General features: G+C 41.2%; 1 protein-coding gene across 1 annotated transcript in view; it reads left to right on the forward strand.

The window, feature by feature from the left end:
* The window catches only part of WDFY4 (WDFY family member 4), a 112011-nt gene extending 85816 nt beyond the window's left edge, over nucleotides 1-26195 (forward strand). Inside the window, exons 48-62 of the mRNA XM_030950981.1 lie at nucleotides 1084-1126; nucleotides 1958-2077; nucleotides 2548-2665; nucleotides 3344-3453; nucleotides 7076-7229; nucleotides 8844-8935; nucleotides 11814-12026; nucleotides 12577-12724; nucleotides 13167-13324; nucleotides 14913-15071; nucleotides 18922-19101; nucleotides 21978-22160; nucleotides 22764-22851; nucleotides 25032-25143; nucleotides 26129-26195. Of these exons, the coding sequence (XP_030806841.1) occupies nucleotides 1084-1126; nucleotides 1958-2077; nucleotides 2548-2665; nucleotides 3344-3453; nucleotides 7076-7229; nucleotides 8844-8935; nucleotides 11814-12026; nucleotides 12577-12724; nucleotides 13167-13324; nucleotides 14913-15071; nucleotides 18922-19101; nucleotides 21978-22160; nucleotides 22764-22851; nucleotides 25032-25143; nucleotides 26129-26195 (1945 nt within the window). The remainder of the gene's footprint in view (nucleotides 1-1083; nucleotides 1127-1957; nucleotides 2078-2547; nucleotides 2666-3343; nucleotides 3454-7075; nucleotides 7230-8843; nucleotides 8936-11813; nucleotides 12027-12576; nucleotides 12725-13166; nucleotides 13325-14912; nucleotides 15072-18921; nucleotides 19102-21977; nucleotides 22161-22763; nucleotides 22852-25031; nucleotides 25144-26128) is intronic.
* The last annotated feature ends 1548 nt before the right edge of the window (nucleotides 26196-27743 follow it).

Raw genomic sequence — 27743 nt, forward strand, 5'->3', positions numbered from 1 at the left:
GGCCAGCTGATCCCCACTGGCCAAAGGCATGTTCCACAGCAAACTGTGTCATACTGGGCATATAAACCTGGGGGAGTAAGAGGCAGGGACATTCCGAGTGATGACGTTTGTTTTCATAAGTCATGGTTACGTGTGATGGAGCCATGGAGATGGCTCAATGCTGGCCTGCCAACGGGAAGTAGTGAGTGAATTCCTTGTTTTGTTTTGTTTGCGTGCATGTCCTATGCTTTATCTGTTAGACTACCTTAACCCACACGTTTTCTCACTTTTCCTCCTGCAATTTCTTCATCCCTATGCAGGGACAGTGCCGAAGTGACTGTGTTGGGCTCCTTTACCAGCTGGGGCTAAACCATGATAATCCAGTTGTCACTTGTCTCAGTTTGGTCTCTAGATGTTGACAAAAGCAAGTCCATGGTCTTCAGATACTGACATATATTCTGGTTCAGTGCAGTTGAAATGAAATTTTGTTTCCTCAGAACCTTTGACTCTTTCTTATTTTCAAGTGAATTCCCCTGCTTTTAGTTGATCTGGTTTTGGTTTGTTTATTTATTTTTTTATTTAAAGTTTTAGCATCAAGTTGCATTTTGAGAAGCAAAAATGTGGAAATGACATGTTTATTACTTTAAAAAGTATTAAAATGGCAACCCACTCTTTAAGAACTATATTTGTTTCAAAGTGGATTGTGCAACAAAAGTCTTTGATATGGAGACTGAGAGAGTTCTGTTTTTAAGTCAGTGTTTTCTGAATGCTTCAGAAAAGCATGAGCTTTTGAGAATAAGGCTTCAGAATAGAATCAGACAGGCTTAACGGTACCTGTCATGAGCACTCTATAGCTCTACAATGGCATGAGAGTGGGAATACAGGCTGAGCAGTATGGGTTAACTCAGAACAGCACGAACCTAATCAACACACTCTGATTTTGGAATTATTTGGTCAATGATGAAACTTCAGCCTTCTAGTGCTGGTGTTCTCTCATTTCTGTGTGATGGGAGCAGAGGGCACAGGGAGCACAGATGTTAATGCGCTGACTTTCTCTTATTGTCCTGAAGTAGGCTGTTCCAATTAAATGTTTGTTCCATACAGGAAGCACTCAGGAGGGGAAAAGACAATGCTCCAAAAGTGGCAGGTAAGCTAAACCTTGGCTGCACATAATTAAGCAAAGAATTTCACTGCACAGATATGTCTGCACACAGATATGTGTGTGTGTGTGTGTGTGTGTGTGTGTGTGTGTGTGTGTGTGTGTGTGTGTGTACACATGTACCTCAAGGCCTAAGCTGTTCTCTCACTGCTGGAGGTGAGGTTGTTGGCAAGAGGAGCACAGTGTTTACATCTGGTTTTTGCAGAGTTTTTGTTCCTCCTGCTATGAAACATATGGTGCTACTGCCTGGCAGATTAAGTGTGATTTTGTGCACATTTTTAATTTGAGACCAAAGAGACCCACCTAGTTGAATGTTCACAGATCATCTATACAGCAAAATCAATGCACAGATGTTTTGCTGAGCTGGGAGATGTGTTTACTTTTCTGTAGCCATGATCTTGGTGACTCAAGGCAAATGAAGAAATCCATACCTTCTTGCTTATATGTAGCACTTTTTGCAGCCTTTTCTGTATAGGCAGTTGTCCAGGGTTTTCCAATATCCAGTCTACATGCATTTTGCTCATTTTAAATCAAGAAAAAGTGCTCTGTTATGCAAATACAGCATAAAAGCACTGTGTGATTATAGACAAATGCAAATGGCCTGTCTGAAGAAGAGGACAGAATGAAGACAGGTTCTGTGGAATGGATTGCTGTATAAGAGGTATTGTGTTGATCTGAATGGCAAAGGATGGTTGATTCCACTATTTACGTCATTCTTGTCCTGGTGGACCTGGGAGCCACAGGCCTTTGAGGGTGCCTTTGCATGGTTTTTTAGGGGCAGAGTCTGGAGATTTTAATGCTTGTTTCCTTTCCCTGCAGAAGAGGGAGATCAGCAACTTTGATTACCTCATGTACCTGAACACTCTGGCTGGCCGCAGCTACAATGATTACATGCAGTATCCTGTGTTTCCATGGGTCCTTGCTGACTACCACTCTGAGGTCAGTGCTGGCTGCAGAATTCCATACTTTCTATGGTAGCAACTGCAAAGGATTGGTGAATGATGCCACTGAAGCAGAGGGGTCTAGACCAAGGGTTTAAAATTTGTAGTTTGTTTGAACTGTACTGATTTCAAAAGATTAACTTTATTTTCAAGTCAGCAGACTGAGGGTCATGTTCTGTGGATAAACATCTATTAAATATAGACCTAGTTAAGGACATGCTGCATCAGCTCAGCAGATAGGCATGGGCAGGTTTCTGTGAACACAGAGGAGGAGTTTTGGACAGAAAAGCCTTAAGAGTAATTTGCAATCTGCCAGGTCCTTTATTTGTGAAGTTCCAGAAGAGGGTAAACCTGTAACCTTCTTGTATGAGTGAAATTTCCAGCACAGCCTTGCCACTCCCAGTGTCACTGGGATAGTTATGATGTCCAAGATCTTAAAATCTGCATCTCTGCTCGGTTTCTTTTCAGACTCTAAACCTCACTGATCCTCATGCATTTCGAGACCTGTCAAAGCCCATGGGAGCACAGACTGTGGAGAGGAAACAAAAGTTCATCCAACGCTTCAATGAAGTGGAAAAAACTGAGGGTGAGTGTTCTAGGAGGCTAATAGACAGCAGAGGCTTGAGTCTCGTCAGAGCAGCCAAAAACTTTGCAGATCTGTGGCTAAGGGAAACACCATTCCAAGGAGAGCCTCTCTCACTGCTGTATACAAACTGATTGACAATTCAAAGAGAAATGTCTCTTTGAAAGAAATGCAAGTACTGCCTTATGTGCCTTGTACTGCTGCACTCTGTTCTCTTCCCTTGGACAGGAAAAAAGCTACAGCAGAAAGCAATGTTCCCTGGAAAAACGGTGCTGTTAGCAAAGCTGCACACATTGGTCTTATTTTTTAACTAAGCTACATATAGGAGACTGCTGCATGCAGGTTAGCAGCTACCTTGAGAAAAGAAACAGAATATTGAGGCTGTTGACCTCTGGAGATCAAGACCTTTTTTGGCACTACTAGAGAAAAGGATGATCTGGAGAGTTAAATGACTCATTCTTCCGAAAATGAAATGTGGAAGGCAAAAAATGAACATAGTTCAGTAGTAACTGTGCACATTCCATGCATGTATTCAGTGCAAAGGGTGCTGAAGCTCACAGGTCTTTGAACACATCTGCTTAGAATACCTGTTGCCTGTTTAGTTGTATTGTGGTAACTGGATGCTATAGGCTTGAAATGGTGGGGTTTTTTACTGGAATCTGATTTGTGTGCAATTTTCAGGAGACCTGTCAGCCCAGTGCCACTACTGTACTCACTACTCATCAGCAATTATAGTGGCATCTTACCTGGTCCGAATGGAACCATTTACCCAGACCTTCTGTTCTCTGCAGGTAAGGGACAAGATAACTTCTCTCCTACTCCTTGTTATGAACCATGTAGTGTGCTACTGTGGCTGTGTATTGAAGGGACATTAGTTCTTCTGACATTTGATGTACTCTATATGTGGACTTGGGGCTTACTTGGGGCAACATTTATGCCATGAAAGTTGAATTCAGTGAAAACAGCTTAAGGGGACCATGGTTGATGCGAGGGAGAAGGATTTCTCTCTTTGTGAGAGCTGAGGCATGTAAACAAATAGATAATGTTTTATTGCCTGTCTGACCATAAGCTTCTGGCTTTGGGGCAGATGAGACTTGATATGTTATTCTATAAGATGAGGTCTTCTAAGCACAAGTACAGCCATGCAGCTACTGGCAAGTACTAGGAGCTTGCTGTGGTGGCATAAAGAACATTCCTGGGCCAGGTGAGGGACATATAGGTTCTGGTAGGTGTAAAATGATAGGGATCATGGGATCAACTTCCTGAAGAAGTGAGATCAGATTACATCCAGTGCTCCAGAAAGAATATTTTGTGTAATCTTGTTCTGAACTCGTTACTGTTTATACAGTGCCCAGATGGCTTTCACCATGGAATTTATAGAAATTGAATGTTGTGTGTACCTTTCCCATCTGCCCAGCATATAGGGGCACCAAATTTCCTGATTGCCTTTTTCAGCAGGCAGTAGGTAATGCTCAAGCAGATACACTTAGGCTGTAGCAGAGAGTTGTTACCCTCTTTTCTGTCATGTGTTGTGTTATAATGGGGTCTACCAGGAGGACCAATCCTCCAAGGTGTATTTTTTAAAGAGTATCTTGCTGAAATCTACCTACACTTGTGGAGAAATACAGGAAGATAGCTTGGCCAGAGTATTTCACACTTGGAGAGTGCTGTATGCATAGTTCAGGATGGCCATGTCTCCTGCAGCTTTCCACGTGTTTTGCTGTTGTGGTTTGGGTTTTTTTTCCAGTGAAGTAATACAAATAAAGTGCTGTGTTAATTAAGTAATAAGCCCTATGATATTGGCTGTTACCAGCAGTAGCTGATGGGTTAGTGAACCACCTGAGGCAATGGTTGCCATCACACTCTGTGAGCCATATGTTAGCTGCAGTCATGAATGACTGTGGAGCAGTTATTTCTTGTTGTAAGCAGCAAAGGCTGTTAGATCTCCCTGGCACACTTTTCATGCATAATGAGTTCACAGTCTGAGTGAATGCTTTGTGGCTGTGTTTGTGTGAGCAGCAGGTAACCAGCAGTTTTGTGAGCATAATTATCTTCAAAGGCTACTGAGATCTCAAACATGCAAAAAATGTTCTGGGTGTGGACCCACTAAAAGAAACTGTTGAACTCCTTCTGTTCTTATTCTTTTGCTTTTTTGTTGGTGCATGTTCAGCTGAGCTCAGTGTTGTCACATCCCCCAGGTGATTGGTCCTGTGGTAGCTCAGGAATTGCTAACTGTGAGATGCTTTCAGGCAACCAGCAGATCTGAGAACTGTATGATCAAGTCAATGTCAGGTTGTAAAAAGAGAACTTCCACATTAAACCCTTGGAAGGGTGCTGCTGCCTTTGAGAGCTTTGAAAGTTTCTCAGCATCTTAAAAAGTGAAAAAGCTACATTTATATCTGCAAATGGACAGTCTGAATGCATTACAAGGACATTCAACAACTTGGGTGCACTCTCTGTGAAAAACTGATGTTGGCATAACATTTTGTCTCTCAAGTCAAACAGTTGATTTGCACCTGACCACAGAAGCATTGAAGTGAGGAAGCATTGAAGTGAGGAAGCACTGCTTTCAGCAGTGGGACTGTACAGGAGAAACCTTATTTCAGTTTTTTTAAGTGTATTGAAATCTGACTCTGGATAAAAGCTTGTATGTGCTGTGCATATTGTACTGGAATGGAGGGAAAATTGGCTTTTCAAACAGGCATTGGTTGGTTCTTCCTGGGATTCTTTTCAGGAATTGGGCTCAACACCACAAAAGAGCAGTATGGTTTCCATGTCCAGTGTCTTTATTGGAAAGGCATTCTAGAACCTGCCCTCAATATTGAGATTTCCTTTTGATCAATTCAACTCTTATCCCCTTTTATTCTTATCCCACTCTTGCATTTCAGCTATCAGGTTGACTTTTCCTGACATTTCCCTCTCAAAAGTACTTATAGAGAGCAGGGTCTTTACTCCTCATGGTATTACTGACCCTTGAGCAGCCACTACCAGCAGGGAACAACTTCTTAGCATCACTGGGCATCTTGTGAGTCTTTCCACCTTCATAAGTAACTCTTAGAAACACTGAGGTCTTTGGGTCTTAAGCGCCACCAAGGTGATGGATGCTTAGTGTTACAAATTTGTGAAGTTCTGACTTCTCTCTAGAGACCATTTTGCCTACTTGCTTTGTATATATCCTGCTGGACTGTAGTTTTAAAAAGCATATTTTTCCAGTATTTTTGATGACAGTAAGGCCTCTACTGAAAGGAAAGAAAACAGACTTACTGTGTCTAGCTGTAGAAAAGTCATAAGAGTTTGTTGTCTTGCAATCTAAAAGCATAAAGCAATTCTTGATTCTCTTTTTCCCTTTCAGTGCAGTTTTTGCATTCATAGAGAGAGAAAACTCATTAATTCTGATATAAATATATGCAAATAAATTTATTAATATAGGAAATGGGAAAATCAGTTATTGCTTCCTTTATAAATAATACAGGCTTAAGTTTTAAAGATATTACTTTTCCCTAAAATGAATTAGACAGCCAGGGAAAAAATCACATTTTTTCGTGGTGGTAATATCTTTAAACAGATTTGTCGCGCTAACAGCATTTCCTATGTATATATTATTTTTATTTAATACAGGTAATCTTTTTATTACAAATCATATTGTCTCTCAGGAGATTACCACCAGCTCTCATAAAAGCTGCAAAAAAAGATGAAAAAGCATCAATCACCACCAGACACAGCACACTGTGTGCAGATTAAATATACAAAGCCCTTTAATATGCTTCAATGAGATACTTGTTAGCTGTTGATTTATTTATAGTCCTCCTTCTACTCTGTTTTAATTTCAATTTGAATCTGACTCCAAGGGTCCCTGCCTAATAATGATCAAGAGCAAGATGACCTTGTGCATCAGATTAACTCCAGATAGGCTTGCTCATGTGATTAGCCACTTTTTCACTCTGTCCCTTGGATGGGTGTGGAAAGGCTTCACAATTGTCACTGGTATAAGGAAGAAGGACGAGGAGCTAAAGCAGAACTGTGCTGTCATTTAGAGATGAGGCTGGACCAGAAGCCTAACCAGAATTCACCTTAGGGGAAAGAGGGATGGGATCTTTCCATCTGGAATATATGTTAACTTTTGGTGTGAGTCTATCTCAAAAAACAAGCAAGGAATGGGGCTTCAGCACTTGGGGTTTATTGACTACTGTCTTCTGATAACTTATTCATGAAAGTATTTTCTCCCTAAAAAAAGATTTGGCAAAAATTACTTTATTTGCAGTTGCCAGACTGAGCAGAGCAGATCTAAAGGAGTTGAAACCTAAGTGTGCAGGGGGAGCCAAAAGGGCAGTGATTCTAGCAAAATTGGCTAAGATGCTTTTAATGTAGCAGAATACTCACACTGAAGTCCTTTTGTCTGTCTCCATTTTACAGGGTGGAAGTTTTGACGTTGCAGACCGGATGTTTCACAGTGTCAAGAGCACATGGGAATCAGCATCAAGGGACAACATGAGTGATGTCAGGGAGCTCACCCCTGAGTTCTTTTACTTGCCAGAGTTCCTAACCAATGCAAATCACTTTGAACTTGGTAAGTTCTGGAAGGGACATAAGTGTTCTTCCAGCATCCTACCAAGAGGAGAGATCCAGATCATATGTTGAGAGTTGGTCTCTGGACTATGTGGATGAGTCTTTCTAACCATGAGATCAATTTTTATTCAAATAACACTACAAGAATGCAAGCTTCTGAAACTGAATTATGTCAGAAGAACCAAGTTTCCAGCCCAGGAAAAGGAGCAAGTAATTCCTATTAATTTCTGGGGAAAAGAGTTATGTGTTTTGTCACACAGAAGTGGAGTTTTATATAACCAATCTAGTTGACTGTTTTTGAAAGTTTGGCCTGTATTATCATATTTGTGTAAGTATTGAAAATGTATTCTTCTTTTGGAGATGTGTCAATTGTTAAATGGTGCTGGTGAAAGGTATTTTTGTTTTTGTTTTTTTCACTCTGCATGAGATCAGAAGGTGATTAGTTTCCAAATGTCGTCACTCTCATCTTCAAAGGTTCTGCACAACTCACATGAACTGGATACATTTTCCCTATTCTCAAGCAGCATCACAGTCCCCTCTGAATGTACACTGTCTCTAGACCTTTCTGCATCCATGATGAAGGCTCAGAGAGAATCCAGAAAAAACACTAGTCAGAAACAGGCATGGCAGTTCTGACTCACTTCACTTTACAAGACTTTTCACCATTTGCAATGCAAAGCTGCTTTCTTTACTAGACAGTGGTTGGTTAACAATTAAGGCAGAGGAAAAATACCTGAAGAATCATCCTGAATTTGTGACAGCAAAGGCAACTTAACCCATTCAAATCTGGCTATAATTGTATTTAGGTATCTTAAATGCAATTATTGAAATGAGGCATGCTAAAATATAGTAATGTTTATATTTCTATATTTATATATAAAAATAAGGGGGAAAAAATCTGTTAGAAGTTTGTTGAAAGATAAGAAACAATTAGGGTAGTTTCCTCCTGAGAGGAGGCCAAGAAACAAAGCCTGGTTGAAATCAAGATACAAGAATTGAGTGTGAGGACCCAAAGGGCACCAGAATCTTGCCAGTAGAGAGCAAATATACAGGAAGATTTTAAAATGGGCAAAGCCAAGAACCTGAATCTGTTCACTGCTAAATTGTACAGAAACTTCTGGTCTCAGAACTGAACCTCAATTTAGATTTGAATTCATCCAGTTGCACAACACTGTGCTCTGAATTAAGAACATATGCTCACCTTCTGAAAGGGATCAGGTTGCAAAGGACTTGAGAACAAAATCCCTCTCAGTGGCTGCTTTGGTAGGAATATTTGGCAGTAAGGCCTGCAGGATTATGTATAAAAAGAAAGTTGTGCAAACACATTTGTCTTGTCTGAGTTTGCATTCTGCACTAAAATGGTTTGTGCTGAGGACATGCATATTTTTACTGTTTTAGTGACAATTGCTAGAACGTGTTCTCACTGCTTTATCACTGGATCAGAAATCCCAGAACACTGGTTCTTCAGTCTTTTATGGCACTAAGTTTGATGAACCTGAAACTGCATGTGGGAAAATCACCTCAATTTCCTTTGACTTCAGTGTTTTAGTAAAGTTGTTCCTATTTTCAACGTGTCTGGTTCTTGTTTTGGATTCTTCCTTTGTAATTCCTGCAGGCTGCATGCAGGATGGAACAGTGCTGGGAGATGTGCAGCTTCCTCCTTGGGCAGATGGGGACCCCCATAAATTCATTTTTCTGCACAGACAGGTCAGTAAATATAAAGATTTGTGATAAAATGCTGTCTGGGTCCCACTGAAAATGAAGCTCTGAAGGCCAGAGTCACAACTGAAAATGCTGGATCCAAATGCATCCTGCCTTTCTGAAGTTTGTGTTGGTTCTGAACTTTGCATGACTGTTTCTCTGCCTAGCAATTCACCTTCAATCAAGGCAAACTTTCCAGACCAGATGTGGATTATCTGTAGGTTTGTGGCATGAACATATCTCAGCCCACAAGTATAAGAGAACATAATATAATGCACAGGAATTTATATGCATAGAGTTCCATGTCATTGCTAACAATCTGTGTGTTTATTTAAATTATTTATTTCCATCTCTGAGTCATGCCAGAACTAAAGGTTCTTTTTTGTTTTGGGGGGTTGAGATGGGGGAAACCTAATGTAATTCTCTGCCCTTAATGGAGTCAGCCTTGGCAATTTGAAAGCAAATAACTCTAAGGTCCTGAGACTTACTGCAATTAGTGCTATCTATTAATAGTTAGAAAGTCTTCCATGTGATGTCATCTGCCACATAAAAGTGAATGCAAGTGCAATTCTGTATGAAGATTGTTGCATTCAACTCAGACTTTGCAGCATAATATCTTGGTGCAAGTCTCTCTAGTGCTACTGCATTGCCCCATCAGATTTCTTAGGGTGAGCTGCATGTGTGAGTGCACACAGATTGTTGCTGTGTACAGCTGTGATGAATTTATGCTCTGTCTTGTGGTCTTTCCAAAGTGCTCAATCTCTGTTTCCCAGTTCCCCAAATGTGGGAAAGGCAACACTGTCCTTCCCTACCAGCTATGCTGCAGAAAAAAAAGCCATGTATGACTGAAAGATACTGCAATTTTACACTGATGCTTTTTAAAGAAAAACGTAGGGAGACAACCTGTCTATTCTATTGTGTTGTTTGGAGTATAAGCTGCTGAGCTCCTGACTGCTTGTGTAATGGTGAACACTCCAAAGGCACTTGGATACAATGGAGAAATCTGCTTTTGCCTTGTGCTTTAGAGTAATGGTACAGTTTGGAAATCAAAACTACAGTCATCACTGCATAGCATGTTTTTGGTGTCACTGTAGAATGATCTCAGATTGTGTGAACTAGATTTGTTTTGGATGAAATGAGGGAAAAACTGCACTCCAGTTGTGTGCTCCAGATGCTGGTAGCATTCAGCCTGCAGGAACAATCTGGATTTAGTTAGAAGTAAAACCCCCAGAGTGCATTTAATGTGAATACTGGGTGCTCTCTACCATTTGTTTACAGAACTGCTTCCACTGGGCTGTACTATTTAATAACATTGGCACAGCTGATAAATTAATTTAAGTCTCAAATAGGAACAGCTTAGCAAATGAAAGATCATGTTTATAGACTTGTGTTAATAATTTGCCAGACCTGATCAGATTTCCTGTACAGTCAGTGCAATATTGTCCCTTCAACCATAGCTGATACTAGGTACTACACAGGGGAGTGCAAGAAATCTTAATTAACCTGCCCGGAAGAGTTTGTCTAACCCTGAAGTGAAGAGTCAGAGATCTTGAATTCTGAAACATGAGGGTTTCTGTCTCCTCTGATGATATCCACAAGGCTGGATGTACTAACTACTGACATTGTGGCCATTTTTAGGAGGCTTCACAATGGGTTTGGTGCATAAAACACATTGAGGTTGACACTGTTCTGGGGTTTGACTGTTGCTTTCAACAATATGAGAGCAAATAATTTTTCTTGACATAAAACTCTGAACAGCTTCCTGTTTCATGCTTAATAAGTTAGGAATCTAGTCCACTAAATAAATGTATTTACTTCCTCCCTAAACCACAAGTTCTCCCTCCCTGGCTGGGCTTGCCGTAGTGCTCCATGAAATTCTGAGAGGCTGCACAGTTACAGCTCTGTTAGTTGCTCTGTTTTGCTTTGGCAGGAATGCCAGTCAAAATTTACAGTTTGTAATTCATGGACTAACTGCTTTTATTAATGAGTTCTGAGTCTGTTCAGGGACAGATTGTACACTGGGCTTGCTCTGTGAGCTGCCCTGTGATCATTATAGCTGTGGGCACGGTCATTTACACCAGCTGCACTGGGCAACTGCCTGCTCTGTGAAATGAGCCATTGTTCTGGATCCCATTAGCTTGTTTATTTCTGCTGTGCTTTGGGTGGGCTGGTCTGCTTGGAAGACCTTTCACTGAACATCAGGGATTACTCAGTCAAATGATTCAGAGATAGGAAAGTGCTTTTAATAAAGCTTGACACTGCTGCTTGAATCATTGGGCAAGGCTGTTTGGGAAAACACAAGGGTTTGGTGAGGCGGGTGATGGCAGGAGCAGTGGTATTTAGTGAAGCCCCATGGGTAAGACTGGCTAACCTGGTGGTGGGCACAGGTTCAGCTTGAACTCATGCCCCCTGTTAATGAACTTGCTGTCTGGTTCTTCCAAGCTCAAGTTTTCCTCTGGTTGCATTGAGCTTTCTATGGAGCTCACATTTAGGTGGATATATTACCTTGAAGCATCTCTTCCAGTCTTCTCCAGTAGTAATTGTTCATTCTGGTCCTATTAATCCATGTGCCAATCACAGTGGGTGCCAAGATCTGTGGAATGCTTTCATTTTGCTTTGTGGAACCTACCTTTGTTGTCTCTGAGGATATTGCTCCTGGTGTCTGTTAAGTCAAACGTGGCACCCTGTCCTTCTGTTTCCTGTGGGGGTCCAGTTTAGTCTCTTTTAGTGTTTTATGAGGATGTGCTGAGAATGGTGGTAGTGGAGAAACTGGAAGTGTGATGATTGACTTGCAGAGGATTTGTCTCCAGCAAGGACTGCAAAGCAGTAATGCATTTGTAATGGATACAGTCTGGCGAACTCGGTAATTTTGTTTTGGTTCCAGGCACTGGAAAGTGACTATGTCAGTGCCCACCTTCATCGCTGGATAGACCTGATTTTTGGCCACAAGCAGCATGGCTCAGCTGCAGTGGAGGCAGTTAACACCTATCACCCTTACTTCTATGGAGACAAGATGGACCTCAACAACATTAAAGACCCTCTGATTAAGGGCACTATCCTGGGATTTATCAGCAACTTTGGACAGATACCAAAGCAGGTACCACTTTATCATGAGAGTAGAGGACATAATCTATCTTGATCTTACAGTATTTTTACTGCAAACCAGTAATAGTAACTTAAATCAGAAACACCATCTGATGTAAATCTGCTGAAAGATGAGCTGTAGGCTTTTCCAGACTGGGTACTACCTCAGTATGCACCCCCACATTCCAACCATGCTGCTCCTGTTGTATCCCACACAGCTGCAGCATCAGCTCTGGGTTCTGCTCCTTCAGTACAGCCACACAAGTAATCACTAGTCTGGGAATAGGTATGGTCAATTAAAACTCAGCTCAAAGTCTCACCTGTGTTTTCTTTATTGTCCAGAATTGTTGGGATTAACTTTCTGTCTCTCTGAGGGGTGGAGGGATGTAGTCTGATGAAAGTGCAGTATGTGTAAGGTTTTATTTTAATTAAGAGGTTTATGTATGGTGGTCCTGGAGTCTGCGAATAAGGATTTAAACAGGTGTTTCTTCTTCTGCAGAAGAAACACCTTGCAAATAGAGATTTTGGTCTTGCAAATAGAGATTTATTTTTCTTTGTTCTAGCTCTTCACAAAACCACATCCATCTAGGAATGCTCAAGGGAAAGGTTCAGCAGGAAGAGAGACTGGGCTGTTCCTTCACTCAAGTGGAATTCTTCCTCCTTTTGTGAGCAGTCTGCAAAATCTGAAGCTCTCACCAGTTACTATAAAAGGTGCTACAGGGGCTGTGTTCCATTTTCTGAGCTAACGAGTACACAATTTTTGGATAGGATGAATCTGTATTTTCAAGATCACGAAAGTAGTCTCACAGCTTTGTATGGGTTGGTTCAATCAAGATCCCTTCTGCCAATTGTGATTTTTGTACCCTTGTATTAGGAGTGGGCACTGAAAACTCCTTCCAACTTCTATTGTAGAGTTGGGAACAATTTTTCTTTTAAGTCACCCTCTCCACATGCATTTATGCTGTCCACTGGAGAGGAGTGTTTCCACTGTTTTGTGTGGGATCTCAGTTTCAGAGTGGATTTCTGTCTGTAGGCCTGGGCAAAGCACTGAGCCCAGATGTGAGACTTGCCAGCCTCACCACACAAACTGTGCAAGGAGAAAACATAAGTGCTCTAAACCCAAAAAATTTAAATATTTTCTCTGTCTTGCCAGACTATCCCAAGGGAGCTATTGGGCACATTGTTCATACAGAGAAAGGCATTCTGGCTGTTGAAAAAAATAAAATTTTGATTCCTCCTCTTTGGAGTAAAACATTCTGCTGGGGATTTGAGGACTTCACCTGCTGCTTTGGCACCTATGGATCTGAGAAGGTAAATAAGAAAAACTCTAAGAATTCAAGAAATGAGTTATATGTTGTGGTCTTTGACTGGTTTGGGCACCCATTTCAGAGGCTGTTGGGGAGCTGATTTCAGAGGATGCTGTACAGGACATTCTCACAGTCAGCTTTCTTGAAGAATCTCAAGTTGGATATCCAAGATAGTGTAAAATTATTTTAAACTGTTCAAAAACATGACATTTGCCTCTAAATTATCTCAAGTTTTCCATCTAGTGATTGTGTTGTCCATAGGTCATAAGGACGACACAGGGTCTCCTGGTCACTGATTAGAAATTTCATTGTACAGAAATTTCTGCTGGAATTAAGGCAGAACCATCTGTCAATGCCCCTCGGACTCTAGCACAGCCCAGTGCATTCATTCAAAATAATGAAGTTAATACTCTTAATTCTTTGCTGTTAAAAATAAATGGTCTATATCATCACACTGCTTGTTAGGGCACTTGACAGATCTAGTTTCTTCCTCTGCCATAAATACACTGATTTTTGGATGTATTTGGGGCAATGCTACGCAAAGAATTCTGGGTTAGCTAAGTTGCCAGAATAGCATAACAGTAATCTTCAGCAAGATACTGACTTGAATATTTGTGCAAGTGGCATTCATTATGTTTTTACAGACATACCCAAAGTCAATGGAAATGAAAAAGCCATGAGATATATTTTAGTTTCTGCTCCCTGTCTAATAAAATCAGTGCTTAGCAGTTCATAGTGTTGCTGCAGGCATCAATTATTCAGTTTGTCACTCCAAAACTCAGGGTGATGCTGAGCATAGGGAGTGTGATTGCACAGTCATTGTGAGTAACAGTTGGGAGTCCAACTTGAATTTTCTCTGGGTCAGCAGTGCCAGTGGACCTGAGCTTATAAAAAACTTTAGTCCTTCTTGTAAGCAGGTAAAGGTTTGTTCTGTCTGTGGTAGGGGATTTGTAGCTGTGCCATCCAACTCCACCAGAATCACTGGCACCAGAGTGTTGTCCCAGTTGTATGGGGGAGAGCTAATGCAGATTGTGCAGGAGGATGCTTGTGCTGTGATTGTAGCAGTGTGTAATAGACCTGACACTGCTTTAGACTGATTTGGATGCTCCTAACAGAGCACAGAATGGAATTTAATGCTTTGTCTTTTGGCTTTTCAATCCAAATAAGGGAGGATTTGAGGACCTGGCAGCAACTCTGTTGGCAGTGGCTGTCACAGCCTGAGACTTCTTTTTAATCTACCTGGAATGTTTGCCTTCTTTACAATATGGTTGGCAGAATGAGCTTTCCTGAAGTTGTGTAGGAAGTGTGGCACAAAAGGAATCGGGACCCAGATCTCCCAAGACATGAGATACTGAGCTTTGTTCAGCATTCCTGTTTGGTCCCTGGAAGATGGCACAGCTGCATGCAGCCACAGCCTGTGCAGGTCCACATGTTCACAGCTGGGCTCACACAGAGACTGGTTATGATGAGCTTTTCTTTCTTAGATTTAAAATATGGAGGGTCAGTTTTGAAATTTGAATCTGTCATTTGGTAATAATAAATACATAGTATCACCCAATGAGAATTTGACTTAAAGATGCTTTCTTGTACAGAATGTGACTACATTTGAGTGCATGGCAGACTGGGGAAAGTGCCTCTGTGCAGTGTGTCCTTCAGCGACTACCATCATCACATCTGGAACAAGCTCAGTTGTGTGCGTCTGGGAATTCTCCCTGGTCAAGGACAAAGTGAAATGTCTAAAGTTGAGACAGGTAAGTCCTGTGGCTTTTCTGCTATGGAAACTTGATGAAACCCAGAAGATAAGGTTTTTATCTCTCAGATGATTGTCAGAAGAATCACCTTTGTTGAATAAGAAGGCAGGAAAAAGGCAGTAATAAGCATGTGACATGCGACAGCCTGCATCAGGGCAGGAGCTGATTAAATGCCTTATACCAACAGCTCATAGCTATGAGTGCCACTTGGTGGATTTTTTCCCTTTAGTAGCATTTTCAAAGTCCATCATGATAAAAGAAATAATGAAGAAAGGCATATTTTCCTCTCTTGAAGTGCAGCCCTTGGGTTATTTTCAGAAACAAGTATCACCTAGAGGTGCTTATAATTTGTTCTGGGCTGCTACAGCAATGGACAGGATCTCTAAAATATCCTGCAAACTTAACTGGTGGAGATGAAGCCTCAGCCAGGCAAAGTTCTTGATTCTTTTTTTCTCAGCCTGAATTCAGAACATAAAAGGTTTATCTGTCACTGTGTGAGGGAGGGCTGCATCCAATAAGAATGCTATATTTTTTGTCCTCATTATCCAAAGCCTTGAAGTGGTTGTTGATTTAGGGCTCATCTATAGTCACCAACCACCTGTATACACACTATTTCATTTACAAAATTGAATTCTCATGCAAGATTTGCGTGGTCCAACTATGATGAGTTCTCAGCTTTACAAGTAGAACTAGAGTACACCACTATCATATCTGGAAGGTAGCATGGGGCCATTCTTCCCTAAAGACAGCAAGATACTCTTGATTAAAAATCTCTGCTACTTTTAGGCAGACAAAGGGTTCATTGATCACCAAGGTCTCCAAGTGTTAGAAGCTTCTTCTGTTTGTTTGCTCTGGAGGGGTATTCAGATAGTTCAGTGCTCTTCCTAACTTAAGCCAAAACATATTTTATTTATCATTAAATGAAGTGAAAACTTCATTGTCTGCTGGAATGCCAGAGAAGTATTTAGATCTTCATTTACCAGAAATTCCTGTTGGAATTTGTGTTGAAATTAGCAGTGGAAACTGTTTTAGAGCAGCCTCTCTTTTGAGGTTTATGATGTTAAACGCTGTAGAAGACAGAAATATGAGACAAGATCTAATGACCTTTTAATTCAGCTGGTTATTATTCCAAAGGAGGACATGAATAGAGAAATGGAAGAAATAGCAGTAGAGAAAATCATAAGCAATAATTTTCATCAGCATCTAAACAATACCAGTTAGGGGGTCAGTCTGAGTTTTCAGACAACCAAAGATGCTGTCTTTTATCTCTATTATAATGTCTTTCTCTTTAACAATCTAAAATCAGCTTTGCTGATGTGTTCCACTGTGATTAATTTGGTATTACCCAAAATCCACAAAGTGGTATGAGATCATGCAATTACAAATTTTGTATTTTTTCCTTTACTTTGCCAGCGGAGGGTTTTTTTTTTTCCTTTTTATGACTGTCTGGACTGGATGTAAACTTGAACTATGGTTCTAAATGTCTTCCAGTGAATTACTTTCTGCTTTCCTGTAATTCACTGTTTCATGGTGGCTGCTTTTTCTGCTGAACAAAAAAATTTCCTGAGAGAGTGAGCTTTGCTTAAGAACAGCTTATGTGCTATAAAGTGGATGCTATTCACTTACCAGCTGTCTCATGGGACTGACACATTCTGGTTTGGAATGTAGTAAAGTACAGAAACTATATTTCTGCAGAAAAAGTAGCTTTTGCCTCTCTAGTGGGATCTGCTTGCACAGTTTTGTGGAACACTAAAGATTGAGCATAATTGCCTCAGTATTGATCCATGCAATTTACTAGCAGAGGGATCTGTGCAATCCCATCACCAGAATTTCTGGGCCAAACAAAACACTTGAGCAAGGTGTTCCCTCTGCCTCACAGACCTCTCAGGAAGGTGTGGAGCATATCTGCAGTGTGTCTGTGTCCTTGTCAGCCAGTTAAGTTGAATGGTCAAACTTGGTTTAAGTTTTCATGGACTAAACATCCTTGCAGTGATCCTTGCATCCTTCTTTTTTGTCTTTTGATATTTGTTAAAATACCTTGGAGACAGGTCTCGAGATCTTTATGCAAATGTGCTGCAGGATATTTCCCATTAAGGAAAAATTGGTCAATCTTTGCAGAGTGATAATGAAAATATGTAGGGAGTCAAAAGCATGAGACGTTTTTTCATGAATGTGTATTGAGACTGCTGGGTTGAAGCTGATACTGTATTGTGTGCAGGTCTATCTGTCTCTTCCACGCTCAGCTTGTATTTAAATTGTTTCACTGCCAAGTAGGATCTTCATGGGTTAAAATAAAAGGGAAAAAATGTTTTAGTGAAACTTGTGAAGGAGCTTAGCTTGGCTTGATTTGGCAGTTTGGATGCTTTCACACTGGATATGTTTTATGCTTTGGAGAAAGGAGAGGAAATTTTGAGCCCTTGAATCTGCCTTGTCCCAGCCCTTTTTGCAGCAGTATTGTGCAGTTCTCAAGTGTAGGCACTTGATTATGCCCAGTCCTTTGTAAAAACATGTTCCACAGCCAGTCCAAAGCTATCACTGAGTATTCTTTCCCATGCTTAGGTGAGAGTGTTTCTGACTTCTGAAAACCACAGTTAGAGACCTAATTTTGTGCCAGTATTTATAGTTGACAGTTCTTGTGAATGGAATATATCCCAGGCTGAAAGTCATCCCTCACAGTTGTGTGTCACCTTCAGTAATATAGAGCCTGCTGCAGCTCAGCTTCTTCACCAGTGGATTGATGTTTGATTGCTGTTGTCCTGGTGACCTTGGCAAGCAGCAGCACATGTTAGCCAGCAAGAGTTCAGTCTCACACTCACATGCTGGGAAAGAGGGCAAGGTGTGTCCAGGAAAGCCATCTGCTATATGTGGCTCCCCTGCCTCAAGCTGAACTGAGACAGAATCTAGAAATGTGCTAATAATGTCATAAAAAGAAAGCAAGCAAGCAATAGGCATTTCCTATGAAAACCAAAAAATGAAACCGATGGGTCTGATTTTTCACAGTAAGGCAGCTAAAAAAGAGCCCTGAAAGGCTTTTTAGGAAAGCTGTGAAGAACTTTTTCTCTGTTGCTCTACAACAGACAGTTTTACTGTCATTTACTGTGGTTATGTAGCAGAAGTGTACACTGCAGTCACTTGAGAGCATTGCATAAAAGAATTGTTAGCAGCATACTTCAATCCATGCCTTCTCTCTGTGCTGTTAAATTGCCTAAAGCATGTTTCTTTTTAAAAGAAAATATTTAAATAAAGCTAAGTTTAACTGGGCACTCCTTATGTCTCTGAACCTGTAAAACAACAGCAACAATACAATATTGTGTAATGATGAAAGAGAAAGGCATTCCTACATGGCTTTAAAGCAAGAATTCTCCATAAATGCTGTTTCTCCTCTTAACCAATATTAGAAATGTATTAGTACTTGTTTAGATACACAGAAAAATAGGACTCAGAAGGTTACTGAATTGCATCTTGATAAATTGTATTTCAAAAAGTTTTTTAAATATTGAGAAATTTCCAAGCATAAATATTAGTTAAAACTGCATGGACTGAAGTGAAAAATGATTTTTTTTTTCTTGCTGAGCACAAAGCACTGTCTTTGAGTCTGAAGAGTAGGCCGGGGGCCTGAATCATTGTGTAATTTGGGCAAGTCATATCATCTCTTGGACCCTCAGCTTTCTTCAACTATGAGTTGAGGACAAGGATGCTTCTCTGTAATATTGTTTGGTATTTTCCCCTCATTCCCTCTTCAGTTCTCCAAAGAATGACTAGGTTGCTTGCTCTTACTAAGCAAATGAGGTATTCCCTAGTAAATCAGCCACCGTGTGCTGTGGTTTATTGGTTGGTTTTTCCCCACCAGGCTTTGTATGGACACACTCAGGCAGTGACCTGCCTTGCTGCATCTGTAACCTACAGCATCTTTGTGAGCGGGTCTGATGACAGAACGTGCATCATCTGGGACCTGAACCAGCTGACGTTCATAAAGCAGCTTCCTGCCCACGAGGAGAGTCTCCGTTCTGTTGCCATCAACAATTCAACAGTAAGATCTTCATTTATCATCTTTCTTCTGATGCATCCATGAACATTTCATGATAATGTAATGGGTGCTTTTCCCAACATAAAAACATCCTGAGAGTCTGATACATTGATTTTTTTTTCTTTCTACTGAGATTGCTAATAGTGTTCTTAATGATGAGAGGCAAGCACTAAAAGCAACATCTTAGACTGAGTAGCTAAGTAGCTAAGAAGCATCTGTGGATAGATAGATAGCAGGATTAAACAACTTTTAGTTTATGGAGCATGAAGCATTACCCTAGTACCTCCTGGATTTGGCTCACCCATAACCTTGCTGCCCCTGTTATTTCATTAATTTCTCCTGACATTCATGCAGCAGAGCCACATCTGAGCTGCACATTCATGCAGCTGAGACATGTTAGACTGCAGTCTGCCAGCTCAGGTGACAGCTGCCTTACACTTTTGCAGTGATATGTTGGATTTTTCCTTTCCTTTCTACTCCCAGGTGCAGGGAGAGCTCCTGATAGCAGTGGGTATAAATCTGTTGAGATCTGTGCCTGGCCAGAATTTCATGCATGTTGATAGGAAAATATTCTGTATTGGATTTTACTGTAAACACACTGGATGAGATTTTTATTCTCACAACCTTTTACCTCCCAGAAATGTTACTTTCATATTTGGGTTTGGTTTTTTTTTCTCTCTGCTAATATACTAGAACAGGATTTCAGCTGCTCAGGCAAGTCAAGGTTGAATCCAGTCCTGGATATTGTACAAAAGCAAAATTGAGTTCATAGCAGTAAGAAACCAGGCAGATATTCTCTACTTGGTCTGTGCCAAAACAGTCATCTCCTATCAGAGCTTTATTAACCATGCAGTCTGATGGCTGGCAATTTGAGGGTGGGAATTAAGTTGTCTGTTCAGTGCCAGCTCAGCCCCCGGCCCTAGCAGTCCTGGTCAGTGTAAAGTGGCCAGTGGCCTCAGCAGGCCAGCTCAGAATATCTTGCTGGTCTCTTGTGAAGTGAGCTGAAGCAGTGCCAAGCATTCAGAAATGAAGGGAGGGCTGGCACAGAGCTGCTGGAGATCCCAAGGGAACAGAGTTCTGTGCATTCTGCACCAGCCAGTACAGCAGCCTTTTCAAGTATCTGCTCTCCCAGAACTGTCCAAAAATGAGACAGTCTGTGCCAGGAACAGTCTGGTGACTGATCCAAATGACTGCTTTCCACTTTATTGGAGAGCAAATGGTTAAGCTGTTTGGACAATAGTATATCAAAAGGTTCATTTAATAGAGGAAAAACTTTAGAAAAGTATGACTGAAGCTTCAAGGGAAAAAATAGGTCCATATCTTGTGGATTAAAAAATTCTTTTTGACATGAGCAAAACAGAACACTTAATTCTGAAATATAATTTTTGTTTAATTCTTCTCTATATATTTACGTAAAGCTACATGAAAATAGAAACAGTGTTTCCATTGTGCTATGGTGTTTTGAATGACACAAAATTACATGATTGCTACCAAGGGTTTTTTCCTGAAAAATTCAGAATGGTTCAAAGCAAAGTTTTGAAGAAAAACACCCCATGAAATAAGAACCCTATGTTGCTCTTCATTATATGATTGTTGGAGTTGCTTGAACATCTAGAAGTTCCATCTATAGATCCAAACCCCATGGTATTTGTGTAGTGTAGACACAAAATAAGAACTGTCCTGAAAAGTTCATAAACTAAGGAGGATTGTAAAAGCGTGCTGTAATTATTTCAGTTAGTTTTGAATCCCTGATCCAGACCTGAAAAGCATTGTAGATTATTGCCAAATGCCTGGGCATCATGTACTCTCATGCAGATAAGGTAGCCGAAATTTAATCTCTTGAATTATTGCCAGCTCTGTTTTGAACATGCTGTCTTTTTTTTTTTATCTCCAGAATTCTGCCCAGCAGTGTAAAGAGACCTGGCCCCAAATGAGGCAGGGGTGAAGTAAGGTGTTAGTTGACTTAAACCAGATGCATGCTGCTAATTTAAGGCAACACTGTCCTTTCTCAGAATCAGATGACTTTGCTGTTGAGGTTCTATTTAGCTGATTCTTACTATGGATCAAGAGTTGAAAAGTCATGTAGCACTTCAATTAATAACTTGATCAAAATGCACTTTTGATTAGATCATTTGCAGTTGCAGCATTGACTCTTGGTTCTTCGTGTTTCCCTGAAGACTAACCTGTGTATTTGCTCCTTATAAGCAGCCTCTGGTAAGGCTGCACCTGCATGGAGTGGAGGGGAGAGGTGCAAAGGATGTTTTCTGCATCACAAGTGCAGGTCACTGGATGCAGAGCGGGTCATTGGTCAAATGCAGAACACGGTGCAGAAATGCGATGACAGTGAACTCCCTGTGAGGGGCAGAGGAGGATTGTGGAATCACCAAAGGCTTCGTAGCTAAGCAGGTGAACACCACGACCTCGTTTCAGGGAATGCTTATTTGTAAAACTTATAAGAGCACTAGTTCTGACCCACAACCTGTGCTAGGCACTGCTTGTGCACAGCCCCTGTCCCTGATGGTAGCTGGGTCAGACTGTCAGTCTGCTTCTTTTACTAAAAACCTGGATTTTATGGGAAACAGGGAACATTTCATTAAATATTTTCATTTAAAAATGTGGGGAAAAAACCCCACCTTTTTCTGCATTATCTTGCTAAATCTGAGACAGTTGTTTCAGGTTTCTGTCATGTAAAAGTGTCAGAATTTTTCATGGAAAAAGAAAAGTAATTTTTACTTTGTCTGGTGTACATCTTCCACCCAGTAGAAAAAACAATGGTCAGAATTTACATCAGAGCAGTTCAGCACTTTCTAATCAGCATTTAAAAGTTATGAGGAGGATGAGTGTGGGACTCAGAGACATTGCCTCTTGCTGTGTTCCAGGGTGACATTGTGTCTTGTGCGGGATCTCACGTGTACCTGTGGACAGTCAATGGGCAGCTCCTGGCAAGCACCAGCACTGCCTGCAGCCCCAGCTGCCATGTCGCCTGCTGCTGCTTCGCTGAAGTGATGGACTGGGACACACGCAGCATCATCATCACAGGAAGCACAGATGGAGTGGTGAGGGTAGGTGGATGGGAGAGAGGAAAAGGAATCCTGATTCGTTGTAGACCGGACATAGAGTTTTTTATTTTAAATGAAGGGACAGAGCTACTAACAGCCCCTGCCACTTTCTTAAAAGTGCAGCAGAGGGCAGAAAATGAAAATCACAGTAAAATATTGGCTTCCTATCAACTTTTATCCTCCTGACAAGAGGACTTCTTGCCATACAGGGAGAATTTTGATAATGTTCTGGGGTGATTCTGAAAGCAAAAATTCTATCGCTCCTTAGAAACGTTTGAATATGGTTTCTGAGAGTTCACAGCTCAGTATATTAACACCTACTTTCTCATGAGTAGGAATTCACAGCTGATTCTGCCTCCCATATGGTAGGTGAACTTCCTGGGTTACTGGGATTTTTGATAGCATGTCAGCCTTGTGACCCCACCAGCTCCCTGAATACATTCCTCTGGTGTGACACCCTGCAGCACGGTGACAGACCGGGAGACAGCTGTGACATCCTGGTGTTAGAAGTCCAATTCCCAGCCCCTTGCTGGGAAGCAGGAGCTGAATCTTTCTCTCATTGTTATAATCCATGCTTTTTCCATGTTTACCCCCTCACTGGCACAGCTGTGGAAGATGAAATACAGCAGTACCCCAGAGCAAGGTGCTGGGCTGAGAGCGCAGAGCGGTGTGATGGAAGAGCTGGACAGCACAGGTATGACCACAGCGTGGGCTGGAGCTGCACTGGGACCCAGTGCTGCAGGCTTGGTTGGTGGTGAGGAGGAAGAGGGGGTGTGAGCACCGTGGTGTGAAGGGGAGCTGGTGTGGGCAACTGGCGCAATCTTTCTGTGACCAGCAACAGTGGTGGGTGGCAACAGAGAGCACACCTGAGCCAGCCATCTCATGGGCACACCTGGATGAAGCTGAAGGCTTTTAGGCTCTCCCATGAGTTCTGTCAACCTCAGAAGAACTTTCTGCATTGAACCTATAAACCAATGGCTGGAAATAGTCCTGGCTCCAGAAAGTCCACTGCCTTGGTACCTCTGCTGATGGTCTGTACTAAAGAATCCTGGCATCATGGCAGAGTGGGCAGTGCCAGATCCTGATCTGGGATGGAACAAAGAAATTTGCTGTCTTTGCCACCTTAAAAGAAGTCAGAGGTCCTTCAAACTGGTGGGAGGCCAGCAGCAGCCCCTAGTGCTTGGAGCTGTTTATTCCAGGCTGTGTGCAGCTGGAAGTTCTCACAGAGCTGAGGTTAATGAGACGGTGGGACTATGGTGCTGACTGGAACTAAAAACAACTCAAGCTCACTTCTCTGTTCTAACAAATACAGGAGCTGAAACCTGTCAGAAAGCTTTAAAGGCACAACCTAAATAGCATAGCTTGTTCTTTTCCCGGCGCTTTTTCTAAGAGAAAGGAATTGTGGTGTTATTATGTATAATTTACTCCACTTACTTGCTGTGGTCCTCATTACAGACATTCTCTATTACTTCAATTTTAGGCACGCAATTTGCATAAATATAGAGCTATAAATGTAACATCTACAAAAAACCCAAAGATATTATACAGTAATTGGGCATTACCACAGAGATCTTCAGAAGTGCTGCTCATGGAACTTGGCATCAGCATTGCTTAGATTGCTATGTGAAGATATTTCCAATATGCTTCTGTATGTTTAATGGCCTAACCAGATGCTTATCAAACCTTTTGTCATGCCTCAGAGTAGCCAGAGCCAGATGCTTCTAGGAAAGGTGTAAGAACACCTGAGATAGTCTGGCTGTGGTAACTTCATATTTGTTTTTGTTCTCATCTCTAATTGAAGATTGTTTTGTCAATAAGTCAAAGCAAAAAACATAACATTCTTTCCAAAATCCTTGTGGTATTCTGTAGTCATTTTGTGGATTCTCTTTACCTATAGAAAAGTCTCCTTTGATTTAAGAATTTCTGAAGTTCTTGTCTATAACTTCCCATGGCAGGTCTTCCCAGACATAATTCCAAATGCATGTTTTTTAACAGACTGATATTTTAGCTATTTGTAAAATGTATATCTTAAGCAGTTCTCCAAATGAGGACTTAAAAGCCATCCATGGGAGCACAGCAGAACATTATTGTTTGGGGTTTTTGTCCAAGAGGACTGTAAAAGATTTGTGCCCACCCCAGGTATCCAGTGATGTGTAAAGACAACACCTGTTTGCACATGAGCATAAGGCTGTGTGTTTTCAGATGGATACAGGAACAATATTCTTTAATAAAGAGTTGAAAGGTGTAATCAAAGCAGGGTCATACTCCCTTAACCTATTCAGATGACTACAGAATTATTTTAAATGACCAAATATTCCCACATCTCATTCTGTGCATTAAAGAAAATAAAATTAATACAAAACACAGTCATTAGAAAGACCAGAGTAACTGTGATTGAGTTATGTTGTTAGGTGTGTGTATGTATGTGTGTGTATGTGAAATGTCCACAGCATTTAATTATTGGTTCTGTTATGAGCAGATTTAGATAAGTTGATAATACTAGGGCTTTATGTAATTTCTTTTTACTAGGCAATTATAGGCTGTATTATATCCTGGCAGCAAAGTATTGTGGGGCATCTTATTAAGCACAGAGCCAGTGAAAACTGATGAACAATTTTGCTGAACTAGGCATGCAATTTAGAAAGCAATAATACACAAATCCAATTTAGCACACAATTGATACTGCCGCACGTCAGCACATGTAACTATCATAGCCACAAATTAAATTGGGATGGGCCTATTTTGCAACAGCACAGGCCAAGATTAAATATATTTGTTCTCAACTTAACAACTTGCTGACCGTAAATAATAACAATCTCATCCGTGCTGCCCCCTAGACGCTTTCTAAATATTTATTTTTAAACCACACAACAGGTAACAAGTGTGGAAAACATCTTGTTCTCTGTCGGGAGCTGAACCCCATCGTTGCCCTGACTGGCAGGGCGAGCAGGACGAGCCCGGCGGTGACGGCACTGGCCGTGTCCAGGTAGGGCCACTGCCCAGCAGAGGGGCCCCGGGGCTGGGCTCCTGCTATTCCCTCTGTTTGGGGCTTTTGAGAGTTCAGCTGGACCTCTTGTAGCCAAAAGCAGCCCCTGAAGGAGCTAGCCTGGCTAGGTGCATTAATGAATGATGTTGGGGGAGTCATTGGATAGGTAGGAGACAAGCCAGGAGCAATAGCAGGTTTTGGTCAGAATAGTTGCAGAACTTAGTAGCTGCTACACCATCTCTGCAACATGGAAATAACTCCTATCTTAGGAGCTGCTGGAGATACTACCTCCTTAAAATGTGAACAGGAAGTTTTTGGCCAAAGGACCACTTTGTTGTCCAACTCCTCTCAGTTTGCACAGCCAGCAGTATTTTAGTTTACTCAAGCCCCACCCGCAGTCATCTGGCTGTAATATTTGCTGTTATCTCCTACTCCAGAATGTTATGATGTACTGAAAAAAACTTATTGTCTCTTTCTCAGAAAGTGTTGCAATTTTGACAGTTGATAAAATGTTCCTGCATTCTGCATGCTCAGCTTTAGAGCAGTTAGTGTGATGTTGATGTGCATTGAAAGGGGGAATGTTCAGGGTGAGGGTTACTTTCATTAGTGTTGGTGGCATGCATGCAGCAGGGATTTCATTGGCTGAAGCCAGGACAGGGTGCTAACAAGTCTGAATTCTGAATCTGGACAGCAGATTATTTAACATCCATAGAATCTCAGAGAAGGGTAAGAGCTTCTGATCTGGTTAAGTTGTCCCCAACTCACCCACTGAACTCTAGGAAATTTTGGATCCAATTCTAAGCTCAATCTTTGAACTACCAAACTCTGAATATTTTCTAACATGGGTTTTCAATTTTAATTTTAAGATAGTGTACAGCTCTGAATATTGTATCCTCCTAATTGCTGCACATACAGAAAAAGCCTTGATCCTATTTGTGTCTTCTTCTTAAACATGGTTTTCTTTTCTTTTTCTCTCTTTCTCAAGAAATTCCTCCAAGCTCCTAGTTGGTGATGACTGGGGAAGAATCTACTGCTGGTCTGTAGATGGGTAGGAAGAAACAGTCAAGATTTCTTGGTTTTTCAACCCTTTGGATGGAGAGAAGATTTATCTTTCAGAGCATGAGAGAAGCAGAGAAACTGGAAGCCTCTGGCTGGGGACTGAATCTTAAGGGAGTTGTTGAACTGACCCTGCAGTCAAGCATAATTTAAATTAGACACTGGACCCCAAATTTGTGAGAGAAACTGACAGATATGCACATAGACAATGAGATTTTTGTAGTGTCTTGGGAAAACTTTTGTATTTAAAATGTTATTTTAGATACTGAATTTGACATAATACATTGTATTTCACAAATATTATTTAGCAAATAAAACTGCCTTGATTATGCCAAAGAGCAGTGTAGCTTAATAATAACATATTGTATTTTTAATATAATGAGATAAAAAATACTTGGGCTTCAAACAGGTAAATGAGTATGTCCCAGTAATTTTGTTCTTCACTGACATGCAAGAATATTAATATCTCCATTCTTACTCTTCCCCTCTCCCTGAATTTGCATAAAAATGTATGCATGCCTTTTGAAAAGCTATTTTGTTTGCAAAGTGAGGTTTGGAATTCCCAGCCTGATGCTGGTGCCTTTATCCAGCCCCACTGTGAATATGTGTTATGGTGCAATGTTTCCTATCTCTGACTTTTTCTTTATAATAAGGCAGGCAAAATGTATGGAATCAGTGAGGAGAAAGAGCTGACATGGCTGGTCAACATATTCATTAATTTTCCTTCTTTTCTGTCTTCTTTCTAACATTGCCTTTATACTCTCTGGAAGTTCAGTATATTGGACATCTTTCAGGATTTACCTCCACAATCTCCCTTTATGGTAAAAGTGAGTATTTGTAGTAAATGAAGGCTGAGACTATAGTGTAATAAATTCAAGTGCCATTTGTGTCCCTAGTGGGGATGGAAAAACAGTGAAAAATCAGCCTCTTTAACATTTTAGCATAATTGAAAGGAGCTAAATTGATAACTCCCTCTCCCTTCTGCTCCTCCTTGACCTGGTGAAGAGATTGAATACCTTATACCTCTCATGCAGAAGGGCTGAGCAGCCCCACAGGCAGAGCAGCGTCCTGAACTCACAGATTTGGTCAGAGATGTGCCAGGAAGAACATGAAGGACATTATGGGCATTTTGTTCATACCACCAAACACATCCTTGAGCAGACAGTTCCCTGATTTCCAGTGCACTGGGACTGGATACCACAGCAGGAATGAAGCCCCATGTGTGCTGCACATGAGGAGCTGCTGTATGCCAAAATCTTGGTGCTAGAGACTTGCTAGCATCATCAGGAGGAATCTGGAGCAGAACACAGGTTTTTACCTATCTTCTTTTAATTACATGATCAACTTTCTTCTTCCTATGGGACACTGTTTAGCTAATGACTCTTCCTTTGAATTACGTTGCTGAATGAGCAAATCCTCCTGTAGCAAACAGCCTCCTTCCCTACAGAGTGCTGAGACATGTCCCCACTACAGCCCCCCCGGATTGGCCTGATCTCCACAGTGAGTGAGGTAATTGCCTGTGGAAAGTGCAGTAATTAGATGTA

Source organism: Camarhynchus parvulus, chromosome 6 (assembly GCF_901933205.1).
Source record: "Camarhynchus parvulus chromosome 6, STF_HiC, whole genome shotgun sequence".
Classification (NCBI taxonomy): Eukaryota; Metazoa; Chordata; class Aves; order Passeriformes; family Thraupidae; genus Camarhynchus; species Camarhynchus parvulus.